At 38.1% G+C, this 23,248-nt stretch overlaps 1 protein-coding gene across 1 annotated transcript; it reads left to right on the forward strand.

The window, feature by feature from the left end:
• LOC131430939 (zinc finger protein 37 homolog) lies at nt 1-23,196 on the forward strand. The gene is made up of 4 exons (XM_058596237.1): nt 1-712; nt 12,691-13,706; nt 13,769-13,865; nt 13,925-23,196. The coding sequence occupies exons 1-4, from the start codon at nt 436-438 to the stop codon at nt 14,107-14,109; spliced, it is 1,575 nt and encodes a 524-aa protein (XP_058452220.1). The 5' UTR covers nt 1-435; the 3' UTR covers nt 14,110-23,196.
• Nucleotides 23,197-23,248: the final 52 nt, after the last annotated feature.

Raw genomic sequence — 23,248 nt, forward strand, 5'->3', positions numbered from 1 at the left:
CCCATACTCACGTAACAGTAGAAGCAGCAGTAGCAAAGCAAGCATTTTCCACTCGCCCAGTTTGGTGCAATTTTCGAAAAGCTTTTTCACCCTTCTCTCTGTTCTCTGTCTGTCTGGCTGTCCCGAGTCTGGTGTGGAAAATGTCAGTCAAATTTTAAGTTTTTCTTTTCCATTGGTAGCGAAATTTTGTCGTGCGTTTAGTTTCGGATTTAATCCCCAACGAGTCTTCGGTGTTTTCTTCTGTGAACCCTTCCAGTGAAAATACTTGTGCGCAAAAATTTGAAAAAAAAAATAGTCTGAAACTATGCAGTAGCAAGGACGAAAGTAAGCAGTGTCGTGATCAACCATTTCAGTGTTTCTTGTTTCGTCGAGTGTCCTGTTGAATCACCTGACAAAAGAAAGGCGGTGGCGTTGGTGCATCCTTCGTGAGCGAGAATGAATTTCTCCGCGTTTGGTGGACCATTTTCCGGAATTCACCAGTTTGCGGCAAAGTTCGGCAGCAATGATGGTGCCTTCACCAGCACGAACACGGCGGCAGGAAATGGCGCCGGACCAGGTGGTATTGTGGGTGGCGGCGGAGGAGGCGGTGGCGCAGGGGCAGCCGGAGGAGGAGGAGCGACTGGCGCTCCTGGAAGCGCCACTATCAGCCAGCAGGATCTGAATCGATATCATGGATCGAATGGGAATCATTTTAATCAGAATTCTACCTCAAGTAAGTGTACTAAAAAGCAACTTGGGTGACGGAAACAAAACTGTAGTTACAAAGACAATGGGTTGGTTGGGTTTTTTTTATCCTGGTTTATTTTTCCTTCTGCATAGAACTAGCACTTTGTGCCCTGGCTAGTAGCTGCATTTAACTTGATAGGGATGGGTGGTTGGTGGAAAATCGAATGTATGAGTGGGTGGTTCCTGTGAAGTGAGGGGCAATTCACGTGTTACTTTTTGGCTTGAATCAATTTTTTGAGATGTAGAACATTAGATGAACTAGCAAGATGCCGCGAACGTAGGAAGGGCAGAAGCAAAAAAAATACTTGGTATATAAAGGATCTGTCGATTGGGATCAAGATTCGTATATGCATTCAGGTGCAACTATATTTTAACACTCATAATTGAATGTACAGTGGAATCTGATTTTTTAAATATAATATGCAATGACTACTTCTGTTCAACAAATTGATAATCACCTTATTGATTTTCATTATTATAGTATGATGTACCGAAGTTCACTTCTCTTACATGCCTTGATCAAAATAGATGTTTCACTACAATTGATTATTGTTGTAGGAAACATGCACCTAGATTTGCATATGCTATAATAGCTGCAGTTGAAAAAAAAATGTATAATGCAGTATGCATACAGTTCTTTATCAAATAGGAAGCGGTGGTAGTCAAATTCGCGGCGAAAAATAACAAAGTTCACCGCATGTTCTGTCGCTAAGCATAAACATGGTGCAGATCGATGAGATTCTTTCCTTCGCGCACACCAAAAAATCCGAATTTTACAGGTGACTTAATCCCTCATACGATGTAATTCATAAAGACATAATTTGTCAAATGACGAAAATTTTCATTTTTAATGACTTAATGTTAGATTAGCTTGAATTTTACTGGTTTCGACTGTAACTTGCATTCTGTTAGCAGGTGCGACTGTATGAATTTAAATGCACCTTTTGCCAGCCAAGCAGTTGTGTGCTTCTGTGGCTCAGTCGATTAACAGACGTGTTTTGCGATCCAATGGTTCTCGGTTCAAGTCGGCGACGCTCACTATCAGTAGTATTCATTTTTTTTTTATTTAAATGAATTTCATGTTATGGAATTTTGGATACAATATTAAATATCCAATATCCAATATCCAATATATATCTTCCACGTACATTTGCGTGAACTGCGACGCTCCATTTATGTGCAACTAATAAGATGTAAAATCACAGGGTTTTTTCGAAGTGTGCGGGGGAAGTGTGGAGTAACTTTTTCCCTAGCGGAGTAAATTCCTTCTTCCTTCGTAAGCAGAAGATTCCAATCAAAATCGTCGATCACCTACGAAAATAAACTGACCATAAGCTAGTACTGTTACAAATGAATGTTTTGATCTACAAATCTTATGGTGTCCTAATTTATAAGAATAGGTTAATCAGTTAACATAAAAGTTCGTCTCTGTGCTCTCCATTGAAGTGTTTTTCTTCGAAAAGAATTGTTGTTTTACAAAATTTGTAGAACTGAGTCGAAACGCCTAAGGGTTTTCGAGGCTCAGTTCAAAAGTCGAGTTTCCGAGTAATTCTATATTGGTTCGATAAAGAAAAGCAAAAAATGCGATTTGTCGGTTACATCACTTATACCGTTATTTCTCTCTAGGAAAATCGAACGAATTGAAAAATAGCGCAGTTTTTCGGTTACGCCATATATATATCGTTACATCTTCGGCACCGGGAGCGTAGGCCATTTGATAAATCATCCAACAGTAGCTTTTCTAAATTATTAAAGTAGGCTCAGTCAACTCCGAGAAAATTGAGCGGAAAGATAAATCGTGGCAATATAATACATAAGTAACATACATAAAAAATATTATAAAGCTTGCATTTGAAATTTGAATAAAATACATACTAAATATGAAATAGTCAATTTTTTTTTGTTTGGTAGATAATTTCTTGACATTTAACATTTGAATATGATTTCTGGCATATGGTCGTCATGACTTTTTTTCACAGAGGTCATTCTGGTGGTCCAACTTTCGAACACTTTTTCAAGCATTTGTAGGCGTATTCCAGCAATGACACGCATATTGCATCAATCTTTGCTGGTTTATCCACATAAACCAATAACTTCACGTATCCGCACAAAAAATAATCGAGTGGCATCGAATCACACAAACGCAGAGGCCAATTTACCGGTCCATTTCTCGAAATAATGTTGTCGTTGAAATGTTCTTTCAATAATTCGATTGTTTCGGCCGCAGTATGACAAGTGGCACCATCATGTTGAAAACAAATTTTATCCACATCCATACCTTGAATATTTGATCTTTGTATCGATTTCCATTCACGGGAACCCGTCGTCCTTCCTCAATACTGAAGATAATTTTGCGCTATAAACAGTTTTGATGGAACACTGATTTTGAAAATAAATTTTCAACAATTTGAAAGCGTTGTTCCGGAGTGAACCTTTTCATGATATTTTGCCAAGCAATACTGAGTAGAGGCGTCACTCTAAACTGTTGAAACAACTTTTAGACAATAGGGCCGCTTTACACGATCATTATAAGTGTCATTTCTTAAATGTAATGTCATTTTGAATGAATGTGTAAGGGCAGCAATGTTTAATTCTTCATACAAATTTAGAATGTCATTACTTAGTAATAATTCAAAATGACATCAATAATTCTCATGTAGGGGCCGCTATAGAGTAATCCCTATTGAAAAAAACAAACCTCCTAAAAACATCCGTTATATGAATACATACGCACAGGCATTTTTTGATCGTGTCTAACTGAGTCGATTTCTAACTTTATTTATTTAGGTATAACCTACAGACACAATTTAGTCCTGATGATTTTATACAATAATTTATAGTAATGTATGTATGTATGCATGTTTGAAGCCACCATCAGTTCAAGCCATTACCAATGTATGCGGGTAGACTTACAGTAGATCCGAATTTGATTATCAGATAACTTTCATATAACTGCTGTTAAGAAGGCTAAAATGGGTTTTGAGGGCTTGGCGCTTAGTAGCAAGAATATTCGGTCATGTAAAAAAGAATTTCGCTATACCAGCTCTAACCCGCCTGATGGTTTGTTTGTTAGAAGGGTGCGTCTTACTCATTTCAGACCTTCAGCGAGAAACACAAAGCTTCCCCCACGTGATTCAGGTTGGCAATCCACTCCATCATCCAGTCATTCACTTGTAAAATACCGTGATGCACTCCCTGCTCCTCCCCATTGTCGGTATAATTGAACAATATAATACAATATAATATAATATAATACAATATAACAGAATATAATATACTATGATACAATATATAACATTTAATGTCGCAGTGTAAGTTATGTTCTTCCTTCGTCGCACTACTGCAGGATATAATAATAATAATAAAAATAAAAATAATAATAATAATAATAATAATAATAATAATAATAATAATAATAATAATAGATAATTTAAAAAACAACAGAATTATATGTTGTAATATTCTAAGATAAATATTGCACTTTAGGATGGGCTTTAACTTATAAGCTATTTCGCACCCTCTCATTCTGCTACTAACGCAGTCGACGCCGTTCTATTGACCAAATGTCATCATAGACACACGCGGAGGCATGAGATAGAAACTTGTGAGGACTTAGTTATCTCACCATTTGACGACCTCATACAATAATTTCTAGTAATATACAAATCATAGATTGATACTGCATCATAGATTGAAGTCAAATCCTTACTATACGCGATTGAATGATCTCTGCAAACCAATAATAGCATTGTTAGCACCGTAGTTAGTTCGTCGTAAAGAAAGTCGAATAAATGCACTGTTGCGAAGAGCACGGGGTCGCACGTTGGAAATTAATTTCGCGGAGCAAAGCATGGCAGTCAATCTTATTGTTCAAAGTATTTGCTACCAATAAAGTATGTGCAGCATCTCGTCGAACTTGTAGTGTATCGATACTGATTAGTAACCCGCGACTTTCGTAGCTTGGTAGTTGGTGAGGATTCTTCCACGGTAAACACCAAAGAGCGAAGCGAATGAATCTGCGTTGTATCGATTCGATTCTATGAGCACCGTTCAAGTAGGGGAAATTCCAAACGACAGAGCAGTACTTCAGGGTTGAACGAACAAGTGAGCAGTACAGAGATTATAAGCAGTATACGTCTGTAAAATATTTACCCATTCTCATTACAAATCCTAAGATGCGAGAAGCTTTAGAAACAATAAATCGCTTTTGTTAATTGTATTTGCCCATTTCGTATACCCTACTGTTCATTACACTGTGTTGTCTTTGTTTTTGTCGTCAATTTTCGACTGTATCGGATGAGATGTGAACACGAACTTATATGGGATAATAACACCTTCACACCTGAGAAATCGGTGTGAGTTCCATTCCGCTGTTTTTGACTGCTTTTTCCGGTGCTTCCGGAACTCATTAAGTCAACTGACTTCTTCCGAAGCGAAATCCTGGGCACGGGTCTGTGTAATACCAAGGATTTGCTTTACATTTTTGTGTTTAGATTTATTTTTTCATCATTTAAACAATGTTTGTGACAAAGCTAAATACTGACAACAGCATTTTCTTTTTTGGTTCGAGAAACAATCGAAATAAATAATTCGACGTGAAAAAAGTTATCATAGATATCAACTCAGAAGTAATTTCCTAACGCTCTTGGTGCATAAAATCTGCGAAATGACTCTCAAATCTGATAACTTTCTATCAAATTTAAGGAAAAAAAATCGACATTTGAAAAATCATCACTATTCCGTGTTGCCGTCATTCTTGTGAATTGGTTTGAAGTGTGTGAAGCATATTCAAAATTGTAAATCCAATTATTAAGGGGATCGGGTATGGTCTAACACTTTTGAAAAATCATTTATTTTTCATTTTTATTTTCTCATTTCAAGAATATTTTATCAAATTTTCAAGCCTATTGGTACAAAACTCTGGATCTTTATATTCCTTTATCTCATACTGTGAAGAGTTCTGCGTCGATTGACTTGAAAATTTGACAAAACATTCTTGAAATGTTTAAACACAAAGAAAAAATGAGAGGGTTGTATGCAAGACACGACCGATCACGGTTACATTAAAAATGAAATAATTCTAAGGTACCCATAATAAATACAAAAATAAAGATGATGATGAAAGCACTAAAAGTCACAAATTACAAACTTGCTCTACTTCTAGTGTTTACAATTTTGGCGAATGATCAAAATGACTATTTTGATGCCTTCAACAAATTTTTACATTTGAAAATTGATTTCTAAGTTACCTCAAAGATCAATTTTGGATACGAACAACCTCAAGATATAAATCTGGACAAATGAAACGATTTTATATCATCATAATTTTCAAGTCAGAGAACGTACAAACTTTATCATTTTAAAAACAGAGATTAGAGAAGATTTCAAATATTCGAATCGAAAAATGTGTAATAGTGTAATTTTAGTGATCCTTCGTTAAAAAGCGTTGATAATCTTCGTAAAGTTTCTGAAAATAGAATGGCAGCGATACAAGGAAGAAAATATGTGACACAGTCCGCAGAACATATTTTGTTACTTTAATTGATTTTCACTTTTGCATATTAAGGAACCAATGCATATGCAACCAAATTCCTTAATTTTGTTCATATTTTAACTTGATTTAACTTGAACGAATTTGTCATTGTTACAACGCATGTAGTGATAAGACACTTGTTGTTTTGATTTCAATGATAATTTAACTGAAACTGGCGGTAATCCGAGTTTAGTAAGGATTTATATGATACATCTAAAATCGCAGATCAGCTTGTCTTGAGTTTATCTCTAATACTGTATTTTATTGCATCTAATAATTCTATAGGTGTGAGTCTGTGCAACTTATTTGTACTAAGCTCCGAATCCTTTGAAGCGTTTTCTGATGGGACAACAGCAAATCGATACTGCATAACGATTTTCATTGCATTATTTTTGCTACACTTAGTCTGGATCTCTTCTATAAGATTCTTGGAAGCAAGAATCGACTAAAATATTATGCTTTATACTTCAATTAGGTTACATGTTTGGTTTAATAATGGAATCTGAGGGATAATGCGGAGAAATAGTTCTTTGTATTTAGCCACATTTAATGAAACAGAGATTTCAGTATGCAAACTACCCGTTGACAAATTTAAACATTTTTAAACTGTTTCGAATCAAGTTAGAGGAAAATTTGTCAATAAATCACAGAGATACAAGCGCTTCAAATTAAGTTCGCAAAATCTATCGCCGATAATTCTAAGTTGGCCTGCTAGTTACCGGAGAATCAAGATAAGCCATGGGTAAACTAAAGCAGAAATGTATTCGGGCATATATTTATAGATTCCCTTTTGTGCTATAGTTCATACTGCGCAAATCGGACGAGAGTTTGACATCATTCACTGAGACTGTCATTGGCTCGTGAAAACATAGGTCAATTCAATCTAATGCAATTGAAATACTTAAATGACGTTACCGCATAAGTTTAAGTTAAATGTTTTCGAATCGATTGGTAGTTAAATTATACAAATTTATCAACAAATGACTGAGTTATAAGCGTTCAAAATTATGACAGAAAAAGGTTACGCGGTTAGTTTTGCATTTTTTTAAATTGACACACAGCCTCGTACAGTGAAAAGTTTGCAAAAGCAACAATCCAACGAGTGAACGCATATATAGGGTCCGGCACTCGAAGTGTAACCAATTAAAAAGGCCATAAATTCAGTTTGGAAAATTACTTTTACTTAATTCAAAGTACAAAATGTGTAAAAATAATACAAAATTCAGAATCAATTCACTTTTGCTCGATATGACCACCTTTTGCCTTGACTATGGCCTTGAGAAGGTCAAAAAACGAATCGCAAGCTGCCCGAATGTGACTTGCAGGTGTATTTTGGCCCACTCGCGGACAATAACTTTTTTCAGCGCCTCGAGACTGGTGTATCTTTTAGTTCGGACTTTGCTCTCCAAAATGGCCCAAAAAGAATAATCCATTGGATTCGCATCTGGTGAATTCGAGAGCCATTGTGTGGACGTGATGAAGTTCGGAACGTTGTTTTTCAGCCATTCTTGGTTCACTCGAGCTTTGTGAGACGGTGCCGAGTCCTGCTGAAACGTCCATGGTCTGCCACCGAAATGTTTGTCTGCCCACGGCTTCAAAGCAACCTCCAGAATACTTTCCCGATAATCTGTCGCATTTACCTTGACGCCAGGCTCGAAGGTCTGAAGTTGGTTACACTTCGAGTGCCGGACCCTGTACAATCTAGTCATCACCTCACTGGACGAGCTACTTGTTTCATTCACAGTCAAGCATCAACTGAAATCAAGAAATGATTTGCAGCATATATTTATAGATTCCTCTTCGAACTACGCAGAATGATGCGGTGTTTTAATGCATGACGCAAAGCCTCCTATGCCGAACAAGAAAATGACGTCAATTTGGTCAGCTGGGATTGGTGGATGAAAACATAGGTCAATTCAAACCATTTTTTCAATAGTATGCTATTGAAATACTGAAACGACGTTGCCATATATGTTTAAGTTAAAAGCTTCCGAATCGATTGGTTGTTAAATTATATCAATCCATCAACAAATGACTGAGTTATTAACGTTCAAAATTATGACGAAAACAGGTTACGCGGCTATTTTTGAAACTTTTGATTGACACCCGGCCCCGTATAGCGTAAGGCATTTTAAGGCATTTTTAATGCTAAAATATAATTTTTCGAAATTACACCCAGTGGACGTAATTTCCACTCCTTGACATGCTTGTCCTTGTTTACCAGATACTTTTTCACTGTTTGGTCAGTTGCACCTGACCAAGTGCACGCAGCTATGTAGCCATTTTTCTCTCGATCTTCCTCTTCAGTTGTCTTTGGAGCTTCTTGTCGCTCAAGGTCGTCGGTCGTCCGGAATCAGGCTTCCTTTCCTTGTTCTGATTGTTCTAATACGCCCGTTCCGGCATCTACCGGATACGCCCATCCGGTGTACAAAAAGTACCACACCATGTCCGTTTTCGGCGCGGCGGGGTGCCGTTCTTTGAACGCGCACATTTCTGAACGGAGCTACTTCAATGTTTTTGTCACCACTTAGGTTAGAGCTCGACTGATAGAGCTGTCAAATTTTGTTTGTTGACTCATGGGTTACTATGATTGATGATGCATGGGTAGTTTCATCAGTGCGAAGTTAACCCAAGATATTAAATCCGAAGTAATTTCGTAACCCCTCGATACATAAAATTCGCGGAATAACACCAGAATATGCCTACTTCTTAAAAAATCTTAGGAAAAAGAATTTCGACAATTGAAAAATCATCCAAATTTCGTGTTGGAGTCATTAGTTTGAAGTGTGTGAAGTTGTAAATCCAATTATTAACACACGGATGAATAAGTCCCGAGACACCGTGCACCATGGAAACAACATTTTTTTCGCAAATTTTTTTTATTCATCAACATCAAACCTTTTAGGGTGATACAATGGTTCCAACGTTTTTCCAATTTTTCAATACCATGTTAATAAAAAAAATTTATCTTTCACTTCAAAATAAGCGGCACCCACTTGGAAAAAAACTTTTTTCATGCTCAATTTTTCATGAAGGATAGTAAATACACTTCCATATGATATCTGTGTCATCTCAGCAATCTCACGGTGCTTCACTTTACGATCTTTCATTATAATTTTTGTCACTTCGATCACATTTTCCGGTGTAACGGCTTCCACAGGTCTACCCGAGCGTTCCGCGTCATTTGTGTCGGTACGACCACGTTTAAACTCGGCGAACCACCGACAAATCGTTGCTTTTGATGGACAAGAGTCCGGATAACATTTTTCAATCCATTGTTTCGCTTGCACGGTGTTTTTACCCATTAAAAAACAATGTTTTATCAAAACACGAAACTCGGTTTTTTCCATTTTTTAAACAAACTACAAAACGACTTTACTCCAACCTCGATAACTCACCTGTTTCTGGTCGGATCGATTTAAAATTTTGACCCGTTTCAAGCAAAGGTTAGTACTCTAGAAAGACGTGGTTACTGGTTTACTACGAGCGCCATCTCTGCTTTAGTCTCGGGACTTATTGATCCATGTGTTAATTATTAACGTGCAATCAAATGAAATGTTATCTAATCAATTTTTTTCATCTGCATCTATTGCAGTGGTTAACACGTCAATGTCCTACGGCCAAAACATTTCGATTCCGTACAGCCAACCGCAAGCCGATCACGGTTTCATTCACGGCTGCTCGGCCATCCATGGAAGTTGACCATCAATGTTAACTTCCCTCTCTGAGCAGCCTAGATAGCCGTGTAGTGTCGGTAGCGGTTTCCCAACTGCTAAGAATAACGCTACGGTCCACCTGTACCGGTGGTATAAGTCCACCAAACAGGTAAGCCGTGTGGCATCCGGCGGAATTATTTTTTACCAAGAATTGATCCACTGGTTTCCTATTCCATGTCGTAAAAGGCCACAAAAATAGGAACTCCTAAGTCAAGGTGTATTTCCGTGCCGATGGCTGAATGGCTGCAGGAGGTTAAACATTGCAGTCGTGAACGGAATATCTTGGGTTTTTCCCTTACTGGATACACGCAATGCTTAGCAATCAACTTCTTTGATCATCGCTTCGGCGGGCCTGAGATTAGAAAGCTGAGTGTCTGTGGGTGTCCTCAAGGTGGTGTACTATCCCCACTTTTATGGAACCTAGTCGCTGATAGTTTGTTAAGGAAACTTAATAACCTTGGATTTCCGACTTATGGTTTTGCCGACGATTATCATATATTGATGACCGGTATAAGCATTAACACTCTCTTTGATTTAATGCAGCAAGCCCTGCGATCTGTTGAACAATGGTGTTGTCAGGTTTGGATTATCTGTAAATCCGGGCAAAACATCAATGGTGCTTTTCACTCATCGTAGGATAATTACAGGAGCTCGTCCGTTGCAGTTCTTTGGTTCAGAGGTCACTGTGGTCGATCAAGTTAAATACGTCGGGGTTATTCTTGACTCAAAACTGAATTGGTCTGCTCACATTGATTTCAGGATTAAAAGAGCTTGCATGGCTTTCGGCCAATGCAGACGAGCTTTTGGAAAATCATGGGGACTCAAACCCAGATATATTCATTGGATCTACACAACTATCGTTAGACCAATTTTAGCATATGGATGTCTTGTATGGTGGCAGAAAGGAGAAGTCGCGACAGTTCAGTCAAAGCTAAATCATCTCCAAAGGATGGTCCTAATGGCGATGACAGGAGCATTCACGACAACTCCTACTGCTGCTCTAGAGGCGCTACTGTGCATTAAACCACTATATGTGTTCCTAAAACAAGAAGCATTATCTTGTGCATACCGTCTTAGGGTTACAGGGCTTTGGAACAGTAACCCATTAGAATATGCTACCAGTCACACTCGCTTGTGGTCTCAAATGGTTCCGTGGGATGAGTATTTACTCGCTCCTAGTGACCTAACTCTCACATGCAGTTTTCCTTTTAAAACATTCAAAGTGAGCTATCCTCTTCGTTAGGAATGATTGTCTGGTTTTCTGGAACGACAACTTGATGAACACATAGTTTGTTTTACGGACGGTTCTCTGTTGAATGGTCGTGCTGGTGCTGGTATCTACTGTCGTGAAATAGGCTGGAGCAGTCTCATTCACTTGGTAGATACTGTACTGTGTTCCAAGCAGAAATCTACGCAATTCTGTGTGGAGTACAATCGGCACTTCAGCAGAGGATCTGTGGTAAACGTATTTATTTTTGTTCCGACAGTCAGGCAGCCTTAAAAGCACTCAGTTCGAATGACTCCTGGTCGAATCTAGTGATCGCATGTCGAACTCAAATTGAAGACCTCAGCATTTCAAATGCTGTTTACTTCATATGGGTACCCGGCCATTCTGGTATTACTGGAAATGAATGGGCTGATGAGTTGGCTAGAGCTGGTGCAACGAATGATTTCGTTGGTCCTGAACCAGCTTTACCACTTTCAACTAGTTGGATAAAGCACAAGATACGTTCTTGGGCTGCATCCAAACATGCCAGCTACTGGCGCAGCTTGCAAACTTGCGCTCAGACAAAAGCATTTCTACCAGATTTAAATCTGAAAATGTCAAAGTGTCTACTGCATTTCTCCAAGTATCATTGAAGTATTCTGGTCAGAGCTCTGACTGGACATTGCAAACTCAATTATCACATGGCTACTATTCAACGTGCTGAGTATTATTCGTGTGATTTGTGTGAATGCGATTATGGTACTTCATATCATCTGATATGTAACTGTCCCGCATTGACGCAGCTACGTATCCGGGTTTTTGGTTCTCCATACATGGTTGAGTCTGTGTATGCGGAGCTAAAATTGAAGGATATTCTCTCGTTTCTCACCCAATGTGGTAAGGAGCTATAGTCAGAAGGGTTCATCGTTCTTCCTGGAGTGAATGAATCCCTTCTGTATTCACCTTAAATAGGGTTTGGCAGATTGTTTGGCAGATTGTTTGGCATCCTCTGGGGGGTACCGCATTTACTTCTGCTCGTACATACTGCGAGTCGTTCTGCATTCTTCCGGGAGTGCAGAATGGTGTCGCTTTTGTAAGATCTCTAAATCCTCTCGGGGGTTGGAGGTTTTATTAACAGCAGACTGTTCGGGACCTCGTAGAGGTTCAGAATTTCCTTCTGCTTCCACTAAATGTGATCCTCAGCAGATTGTTCAGCATCCCTTAGGGGTGCAGAATTTACTTCTGCTTTTATGTGTTTTTGTGTCGTCAATTTTTCCCATCCTCCTAGTTCAACCCTTACCATTTCCTTTCAATCCTTCCCTCTTATATATCGGGAACATGATGCTAAAAACAAATTGATGGCAAGGCACAAATCTCCAAATATCAAGGGGAACGTGCCATTTGAGCCAATTTGTTCTGATTCCTGATATTGATCCATGTGTTAATTATTAACGTGCAATCAAATGAAATGTTATCTAATCAATTTTTTTCATCTGCATCTATTGCAGTGGTTAACACGTCAATGTCCTACGGCCAAAACATTTCGATTCCGTACAGCCAACCGCAAGCCGATCACGGTTTCATCAACAGCATGCAAACCGATCAGAATAAGCTGAAGAACAGCATCAAAATCGATCGGGACGAGATGATAAACCAGCAAATTCTGCAAAACGTGAACCAATCCTGGCAAACGCTGGCCAATCCTACCAACACGGTTGACTATTCGTCACATCTACTGTCCGCCACACTGCCAATTTCAATACAGCACTTTCTCAAATATTCCGAATCCATCAAGAAGGAATCGAACGGCGTTGGATCCGGTCTGGCATCTCCGGGGCCATTGAGTGGACTGATCGGTGTGGAAACGAATGCGTTCAACGTACAGAAAGACTTACTGAATTTGAAAAATGGATCTAATTTGAATTTGGCTCTGGGGAACGTGGCTGTCAGTGCTGCCGCTGCCAGCTTAGGTTTGAATCATCAACATTTGAGCCACCATATTACCAGTCACCAGGACACCAACAGTCACAGCTATGGAAACATCAATCAGCTTCCGATCGTTTCGAACAACACAACCAACGGCCAAGCACAGTCGGTCAGCCAACAACAAAATGCGATAAATGGCACAATGAATGGTGGGACAATTTCCACGACTACGATTACCAACGGCAACGCCAATACGAATGGAACCACCGGGACTGCTGCCCCTACCGGTGTAACAACTACTACCGGGAAATCCAAACGCCAAAAGAAGGAAAAGAAACGCAAACCACCGAAGGAGAAGAAACCCCGTCCGAAACCGGGTCAGATTCGGGAAACGAAAGCACTGGACGGTTCGCCGCTGTTCTGCTGTCCGGAGTGTCAAATGGCATACCCGGAACGTGGTTTGATCGAACAGCATGTGATCTCCCATGCCGTCGAACGCCGTTTTGTGTGTGACATCTGTCATGCGGCACTGAAGCGCAAAGATCACCTGACCCGGCACAAACTATCGCACATACCGGATCGGCCCCACATTTGCAGTGTTAGTATTCTGCGGAATGACCTGTCACTTTGTCTAGTACTTATACTTTATGATTATTTCAGATATGTCTGAAGTCGTTCAAACGTAAGGAGCAGCTGACACTGCACATTGTCATTCATACCGGAGAGAAAAAGCACGTTTGCATCGAGTGTGGAAAAGGTGAGTAGTCGAGTGATGCTTTTGAACATTGAATCAATGTTTTTTTTTCTGGACCATAGGATTCTATCGGAAAGATCATCTGCGCAAGCACACTCGTTCGCACATCGCCCGACGTGTCAAATCGGAAATGTCAGCTCAATCCGGTTCCGGTTCGAACAACTCCACTAACGCCAACAGCAACTCAGCACTGGCTTCCTCTCTGATGGCCACCAACATGCAGGGCGCTCCGGTAACGGCTTCCTGAGCCTCGTACAAGGACTTTTGGTAAGGTGGATGTTCTTCGCTTTCTCCCGTTAGAAAGTTGCTCATTTAGGTGTTAATGATGAAGGAATTGGATGAAGATATGACCGAGGGTTGGTGGTAAGTGTTTTAGTTATTGTCCATCCACCAGTACGCAATAGAATATAGTCGAGTAATTTACAAGATTTATCGTTTTGAAATAGTTGTTAACACCTTTTAAGAAAGTGCAGACCTGTTGAAGCCCCTACCGCCGAGTCGCTATGATTCTTTATTCTCAAATTCATTACACTTACTGAGAGAACGTCGGAATTATCTTATCAATAGTCCCTACCGCAAGTTGTCTGACAAGCTATGATTCAATCTACGAATTGAGCCACCCGCGAGCAGACATCGATTGAACGATTTTGAAACTGAACCTGAGTTAAACGAAATATCGAACATTATGTTGAAAGGACATTTTGGTCCAGTAAATCGAGTATACGTGCAATCTGACCTGATCTGAGAACCTATCTCCACCGGTACCCAGTTGGTTGGCGAGTGAAATCGATAGACCCTAACCGTACTGTCACCGACCGCCTGTTGAATTTGCTTTTCTATTTCAACGACGCTCTTCAAAGCACATTACTTCCGCCGCCGCCTCCTGAAAATAGCAATAAATTTCGAGTCATTGTCCACGCGAATCGAGTATAAAAGCATGACCACATTCCGCCGGGGTATCCTCCGACAAGGGATACCGCTCTGGAAATGGTGTCACATCAGACTAAGGAATATACGAAATCAATAATATAAAAGACAGATAATATTTTTATTACCAAATGTTGCACAAACAGCTGCGAATATACGACGATATACAATTGGAGAAGGTATAATGTATTATTTTTTGAACGAAAACAGCTGATGTGGTAGATGATATCCCTAAGAATATATATTTTGTACGGAGTATTAAAAATCCAGTAAAAAGAGATGTTTAAGCTAACAAATACTATATATTAAACAGACAGAAGTATTATGATGACTAACATATATGCATTGGAGTTTTAACAAACAAAAAAAAAGTGTAATAAACTAGAGAGAGAGAGAGAGAAAGAGCGAGCGGGCGAACATTTGCACTGGAATACACGTTGCTAAGTGATCGGAACAGAGTTTTGGTAAAGGATTTGAACAGAGCGCAAACAGAGAGCGGGAATTGCCGAGCCGCCGATTGTGTTAGAAAGGCAAACAAAAAAAATCTACGAAACAAACTGAAATAGGCTACCTTACATTAAAACAAAACTATGTCTACCTATAGAAAAAAAAAGAATGATTCTCCTACTAAACTTAAACTAGACAGACAAACATTATCGCATGCAGCAAAGAAAGTATATAAGAATTCAAAGTACAAACTAATGAAAGAGAAGAAAATAATAAATGTTATAACAATAGTCAAACAAAACAAATACAAAAAAAAGAAATCCGAACGTTACTCCGAAAGTTGCAGAAAATTAAACAAATAACAACAAAACAAACTTACCAAAGCGATGTTCAAATGATTACTACAACAAAAACAAAAAAGTAAAACGTATGAATTTTCAGCGATACAACATAGTATAGAAAGCTATCACATATTTCTTATAACCGAGAAGAATTGATATTAGCAGCCGAGCAGGGAACTAGACGAGCAACAAAAAAAATGCTATTCGATTATTTTCAAGCTAATGCAAAAAAAGCTACACTAGAACCGAAATAGTTGGCAATATTTAATCCGGTATACGTTACCGAGAAAAAGGAACTCAAACAATAATAAGAATTGATATCTTTTAGAGACGTCTTCTGAGACGGTTTAATAGATGAAAACAAAAACACTATCACTTGTGGGATTAGTCGTGCCAGCGATATCGAAAATCATGCGTCATGGAAGCAACTGTAATGAATGAGTTTCATCTTCATATCGTTTTAGTTTTGATAGGTTTTTAGTTCAACTGAATTTTGAATCATATTTTGTTTTTTTTTTCAACCAACGTCGAAAGTCTATGTCTATGAAGAAGAGAGCACGGATTGATTGTCAATGTTTTGGCAAACCAATGAAATCACATACTGTTAGGAAGATGTGGAAGATGATTTGTCGGTTGTGTTTTGTGATGTTCAGTTTCGAAAGTTACACCGAGAATTAGGTACATAAGCAATCTTCAGTTACATTATTTTTTAATCTTTGGGCTCCTCCCGAAATGAAAACCTGGGTACGGGCCTGGCTCACATGATTGTTGGCGGTCACCAGTGCTTTCCAGTAGGGGATGGTGGGGCAAGTGTTTCATACTAAGGGCATATTCAGCAGTGTTCTAGTTCTAGATGCATAATTTATGTCAGTTACAAAAATTAAATCTGAATTTTATAACAAGAAAAACTGGCAGCTCCAGCAGTGTTTTACTCGTGTTTCAAATATACAAAAAAATAGAACGGCATCGTAGACCAGCTTTAAATTTGACAGAAGAACTGGTCGAATAAATAAAACTAAAACGGATTGCTGGGGATACGTTTGTTTCAGTTTCATTTACATTATAGACCACCCATATGAATCTTGCAGCTGCTGAATTTGCTCTAAGATTCACGTTTATATTTGACATTAGACATTTGTTTGCCTTTTTTCTTCTCTTTTTAATTCGGGCATATATTCAAATCATTTCCTGTGGTTTGTTTAGTTTTATTTGAAGCTTGAAGACTTATACACAAGAACATTTCAATGTTGTGCAATTCAGTACATTTGAAACATTTGCTCCATCCTTTCCCACCTTCGGACAAACCGAATGTTGCACCATAACAGCCATTCCAACAGGTTTGTAAATATACTGTTCTTGAGAAACTAAATGAATCTTAATGTAATTTTACATCAATCATGGTATTAAATCAAATTTTCTTTTCAACTGATGTCTATTTCATAGTACTATCGGTTTACATGTGTAAGTTTAATCTTTTCTTTCTGTGTAGTTGGTAAAAAATCGTTTCGAATCGGTTTCCCCATTGGAGATTCCGGATGGTTGACATACTTTTTCTAGATTTTCCGCATACTGGATTGCAGCAAGGTATAGCTTGTGTTTGACCACTTCTTATGCAAAGAAACCAAACTGATTTTAGTTGTTTGTTTACGTAGAATGTTTCGACCCTAATCGACTTTGAGGTTAGGTTTGTTCATCATAATACACCTGCCCCATAGCAATATGGCGAACTTGTCCCGTCATGAACCGATTGACAAATGATAGTACTATGTTGCTAATAAATCAACTTTCGATATCCGATTTCCAACAAATGTTGAACCAAAACGTATATCAATGATCTGACGTTAAGATGAAAGCCAAACAAATTGAGAATAATTGAAAAAACTCTTATTTGGTGCGATCTGGTTTGTTTAGATTTCACGACTAAATGAATAAAAAATAGATGCAATATGAAATTATATCGTGGAGAGTTAATGAGCAAACCCAAATATTTATATAGGTAATAAATGTTCATTCTATATGAAAATGATGCGGATGGCAAATTTACCCTTTTGGCAGACTTGCCCCGCCTTATCCTACGTTCTAATAATGAAAGCCTTAAACTAAACTACCGGCAAAGTCAGTCCCGTTAACGGTAACGACAGTTGGCTGATTGCAGACTCTGTTAGCTTGGAATAAAATTCCATCTTCAGTTCAGCAACGCCATCGCACGGCATCACATTCAACATGCCATGTCAATTGTATGGGTGCGCAGTGCTGCTATTTTGGCGCGCACGAATTTTACATGTCTCTCCCCTACTTCTATGTACGAGATTTGATGCGGACACGCTTGAGGGCGCCATGCTTACAGAAAAGGTTGTTGCCAAAGATTTGTTCGGGAAATGTGAGAGCTGGATATCTTGTTAAAATGATGTCTTTGCTGAATGTCTAAAAAACTGTTTGAGATTAGGGTATTTTGTGATGAAAACAAACTAATTTTATTTGTGATTATAAATGAGCTGTCAAAAAGGTTCATTTAGAGCCTTGTAGGTATTGAGCACTCGATAAACTATTGTTTTCGGCATCTTCAGTACTTAAGCAGGCTTAAAATCGAACCATTTCGAATTTTCCAGGTGTTTGTGCATAATATTTCTTCTTTTCTTTCGAGTTTCATTTCTTCTTCTTCTTCCTTTCTGGTTGGCGTCACCTCACTTGAGATGACGCCGAATTGATGGCACAGCAACTAAGGCTATATTGCCAGTTAATTTTCGTTTATAGTCCAGTGGACTTTCTTTTCACTTGACTACAAGCGAAAATCTCGCTGTGTGGCTGCGTCGAATCGTCAAAGTACGGCTGAAAATCCTTTCTTTCTTGCGAAATACTCGAATTTTCCCCGGACTAACACGATGCAACGTGCTCACCCGTTGAGAGTTTCACCGGAAGTGGACTACTTTGATCAATCTTGCCCCAGTAATTCTTTGTAGAAGTGAAAACAAACCATTGTCAAAGATTTTCGATAACAACCAGAGATGCCAAATATTTTCATAGGAAATCTGTATTACTCTCTATAAAAATCTGTATTTATCTATATTCACTAACAAACTTAAATTTCAACAATAAAATGATGTTAAAAGATGTTATTCCAACACATTATTGTTGTAGAATGGTAGATTCAATGAGACCAAGACTTTGCTTCTCGTCACTGCAATCAAATACTAACAGATTACTCATACGAAAATTTTTTTTTAAATTCAAGAAATCTGTATCAAATCTGTATTCTGTATGCGTATGTAAAAATCTGTATAATACAGATAAATCTGTATAAATGGCATCTCTGATCTTAATATACCTGATACGAGACGAGAAATTACTGTCACTCTCAGCTTCGCTTGCAAACTATGAGAACGAAATCCATGTCCAGTCATTGTGTTTTTTCTTTCATTTGCCCTTTCAGTTATTTGCAGTTTTCAGTGCAAATCCCATAATATGCAGTGTCGATATTCAACCGAAGCTGTGAGAATCGAAAATGGCAGAAAAAGGTTTCACCGACGACGTTTCACAATATCTTTTACCTATTGGTGCTCGAATTTGTAGTAGTTTTGGTTTCCAAAAAGGTTCTGGGATGTAATTATTTCGATTTGCCATATTTTAGTCACTATTTATAGCCAAGCGTCACAGATACATCGATGAAAGAATAAGAATTGAAATTCTGCTGATGCTTCCTGATGACGTTAGTTTGGTTTCGTCGTGTCATAGAGGAAAGAGTGATGTTGGCAATTATTCTCTCTCATATTTTCAACGAAAAACGAAAATGCTTCGTCTCTCTTTGTTTGTTCTGGTGTCGGTCATTTGCGAATGAGACAGTAAAATATTGAAAATGAGATTGTTGGAATGAATTCCCCTGATCTGCCCCCCTGTGACTTTTTCCTATTTTCAAAACTAAAATATCCACTCCGAGGACATAAAAAGTAATTCACCGAGGCCTATGGCAAGTGTATGGAAAATTGAATTGACCACTGAAATGTCTGGTTCAAAGGGAGCCTATTTTGAAGGTAAAGAAAAGTATTCAAATCTAAAAGTTTTTTAAATTTAGTCCTCTCAATTTTGATCAGATGGTATAATGCTTGAAATCTTTATATTGTATCCTTATTCGGTGGACGCTTTAAATTGCTTTTTGGTTTGGAGTCCATACTATTAAAATGGGATTGACAGAATTGAGGGTGTGCAACGCCCCACATAACTGATACCTGCAACAGATATGTTGGAGTAGTATAATGTGGATAGAAAGAGAAAGACACGACTTATATGATTGACTAAAAAAGTCGATTTTATTTCCATTTTATGTGGTGTACAGTGATTAGTATGATTGTGTGTGTAAGAGACTACGGGGCAACTGTGAAATACACTGATAGGCAACGATTCCGTCTTTGTTGTACAAGATAAACGACGAAAGTCGAACAAGATATTCTACGATATGGCTATCGCACTCTCACTCCGCCGCACCCTCTCATTTTACTACTACCGGCACAAGAAAGGGACTTATGAGTGGCGACTCAACGTGTGAGTGTAGGATTTGATTAAAACTATAAAAATTGAGAATATTGATAAAATATTTATTTGAATCGATAGAACGATCAATATAACAATTTTTTTTGACAATTTTTCCAATCTTTCTCAAACTGTGATATGGTTTTGGCTGTCAGGACTTGGTTACTAAAATATGTCTTCATCAATGCCCAAAACTCATTAATTGATCGCATTTGCGAGTAATTTGACCCTTTGGCACGAAAGTAATATTTTTACCATTCTACCGATGATATCACAAAATGTTAAGACCAGAAGACAATATAATCCCTGTAGCTTCGAATCATGTGTCGTTTTTGTAAACGTTCCTTGGTGTATATTTTACTGTTCATCGAAGCAGTTGCGATGAAGGGTTGCAAAATCTTACCGCAGCAACACATAGCTTGCCAGATTATAGCATTTTTAACAAATTTTTCGACATGAATCGATGTTCGGACTGGTTCAGTTCCTGCCCTTCTCACACCGTAAAATATTACGGTATCAACAAGGATTCCGGTGGTTCTGGAATCGAGTTTCACACAGGTTTCGTCGTCCATGATTAAACAGTTTAAATTTTCAGCAAGCATCGCATCGAACAAATCTGATCGATGCTGCGAGTTTCGAGCTGCGTTTTGACAGCTTTTACTTCTTCTTATAGGTTCAAAAATACAAATTAACTTTGAAACCTCCTTCGGCTATACTTTCAGTATACATTTATCAACACCATTTGCTCTCGTATACTGTTTGTAGAAACAAATAAACTATCTGAAGAAGGGATGAACGGTTCAGGAGAACTAGTTCTTTCGGTAGAACTATCAAAGTCTTAACGGTTCTTTGAAACGAACAGTTTTGCCCATCTCTACTTTCAACGTTGTTCTACTGAGAGTTCCCGGGGCTTTCGCATTTTGAAGCATGGAAACAAATAAACGACTACATAGGTGGTGAGAAAAAAAATTGTATAAGAATACGCAGCTATGTTCAACCCCTATATCGGCCAAAATGAATATGAGCAGTATTTCTCTCAAATTTTCATGTTAAAAAGATACATGACAGCTCGAATTGAAGTAAATGGGTTATATAATTTTAATCGTGCAATGCAAAATGCAATTATTTTAATGAGTTTCTGAACAGTTTATATGACTATTTTGGAACAATGAAATAAAAAAATAAAACACTGAGAACGCAGCAGCGACTTGATCCGAGAATCATTGGGTCTCAAACTACGTCCGTTAATTGACTGAGCCACAGAAGCACACATCGACTTGACTGGTAAATGTTAGCCGAATGCAAATTCTAGTCGGCACCAGCAAAATTCATTCCAATCCAACATTATTAAGTCATTACAAATGGAATTTCCTTCATGTTTGACACGAGAGATTAGGTTACCTGTAAAATTCATTTTGTGTGTGTAGCTGAATCGATGAAAAACATTTTTATTTTCCGATTTGCTGTTTTGATTTTGAGTTGGTTCAACCAATAACTTTTTAGTTGAAATGATTGAAGATGGTTTCATGCAAATGTTGGCCGCGTCTTTAGATGGCCCATGTTCAAGGTACAATTTTGGCATCCCCTCTCCAACATATCGGCCGGTAGTTCATGAATCACTGGTCCATAATTCAAACCAAACAGTGACTTCTTTCGGAAGCATTGGTAGCTCTTGCAATTCTTCTGGCAAGTCTTCACTACAGATGAGGCATTGTTGCTTGTTGACGTATTTATTCAACCGGAAATGAGCAGCTGAACACAATTTTACGAAAAAAGAGTGGATCTTCCCTGAACTTTACCAGCGCCCATTAATGATTAAATTATACACCAAACTGAACAAGTTCGACAATGACACAAGACATGATTCACGCGTGATCTGTCAAAAACAGTGTTGCCAAAAAGATACCAGCAAAAAAATCACGCTTCACTATTCTTTCTTTTTCGATATTGTGTCATTTTTGCGGGGGTCTATTTGCGTTTCGTTCGTTTTTCTGTGTACGATTATAGTTTACAAATATTCTCTATGATAGCACGTAGAAAGCATTTTAGTATTTTTAGATAAGTTTTTTTTTGGTGTTCAGCCACAAGTGGTGACTTTTCAGCCCTATTATATATGTGTTAGATAAGTTATTTTTTTTCTGACATGCCCATGAAAAACGATATCGCCTCGGTACAAATCCCATCTGCCCATCATTTTTGGAACAACCAACCATGTACCGATTATTTTGCGTTCGAGAGTTTTCGTTTCCAATGCTTGACTTATTCTTTAGCAAATGAATTGATTGTTTGGGAAAGGTGCAAATAGTATGATGACCTGAGCAGCAGAAGATACGAAGATAGATACGATAGTAAGACAAAACGAAACGAAGCAACTCACTGAGTGTGAAAGGAAGCTAAATGCAAAGAAGTACTACTTCGAAAAAAGGGGGTTACACGTACAATACAGCATATATTTTTATAATGTAGTATCTACTTTATCTCGTATATTTTGTAAGTATATTGTAGCATTACGAGGCAAAAGCAATGGCATGCGAAAGTATCGCGCAGAAGGACACAGAATGGATGTTGCATCGGAGAACGGACGAGTGATAATTTGTTTGAGCTAAGCAACGTATCGTATAAGTTATTCTAATTTAGCTTTCGTGTAACTTTTTTCCAAATATACAAATGTGTGAAAACAAAGAAATATCAACTCTAATGGGTTATAAAATTTTTTAATAGGCGAAACGGACGAGAACGACGCCAATCGCAAATGATCATATACGCAACAACAACAAGAACAACAACAACAACAAAAAAAACTGCATTCTGTGTTACTATAAAGAAGAGTTAGGGTTTAAGTTGCTAATCATTTAGCATCAGTAATAAGAAGAAAAATAAATTAAACACGCGCAAATGACGTTGAAATTAAAATCTTCGAAATGGAGAGTGGTAAAACGAGGGGCAGTCAAGGAATCGCGAAACGCGATGAGAAACCCAAATTCGAAAAACAGTATTTTTAGGGTTTTACTAATTTATTGAACAACTGTAACCTGTAAGGTAAAAAAAAAACAAATAATATATATACGATAAATTTGTGCTTTTTCCTAAAAAAAATAAGAGTTTAGAACTTCTTTCTTCATACTGGTCGACCAAGTAAAACAATGA

The sequence above is a fragment of the Malaya genurostris genome, chromosome 2 (assembly GCF_030247185.1).
Source record: "Malaya genurostris strain Urasoe2022 chromosome 2, Malgen_1.1, whole genome shotgun sequence".
Taxonomy (NCBI): Eukaryota; Metazoa; Arthropoda; class Insecta; order Diptera; family Culicidae; genus Malaya; species Malaya genurostris.

Bases quoted from the DNA above. Each gene is read 5' to 3' on its own strand.
- LOC131430939 (XM_058596237.1), top strand. From the start codon at position 436: ATGAATTTCTCCGCGTTTGGTGGACCATTTTCCGGAATTCACCAGTTT. The intron at 13,707-13,768 runs GTTAGTATTCTG...TGATTATTTCAG, and splicing joins ATCGGCCCCACATTTGCAGT to ATATGTCTGAAGTCGTTCAA. The intron at 13,866-13,924 runs GTGAGTAGTCGA...TCTGGACCATAG, and splicing joins TTGCATCGAGTGTGGAAAAG to GATTCTATCGGAAAGATCAT.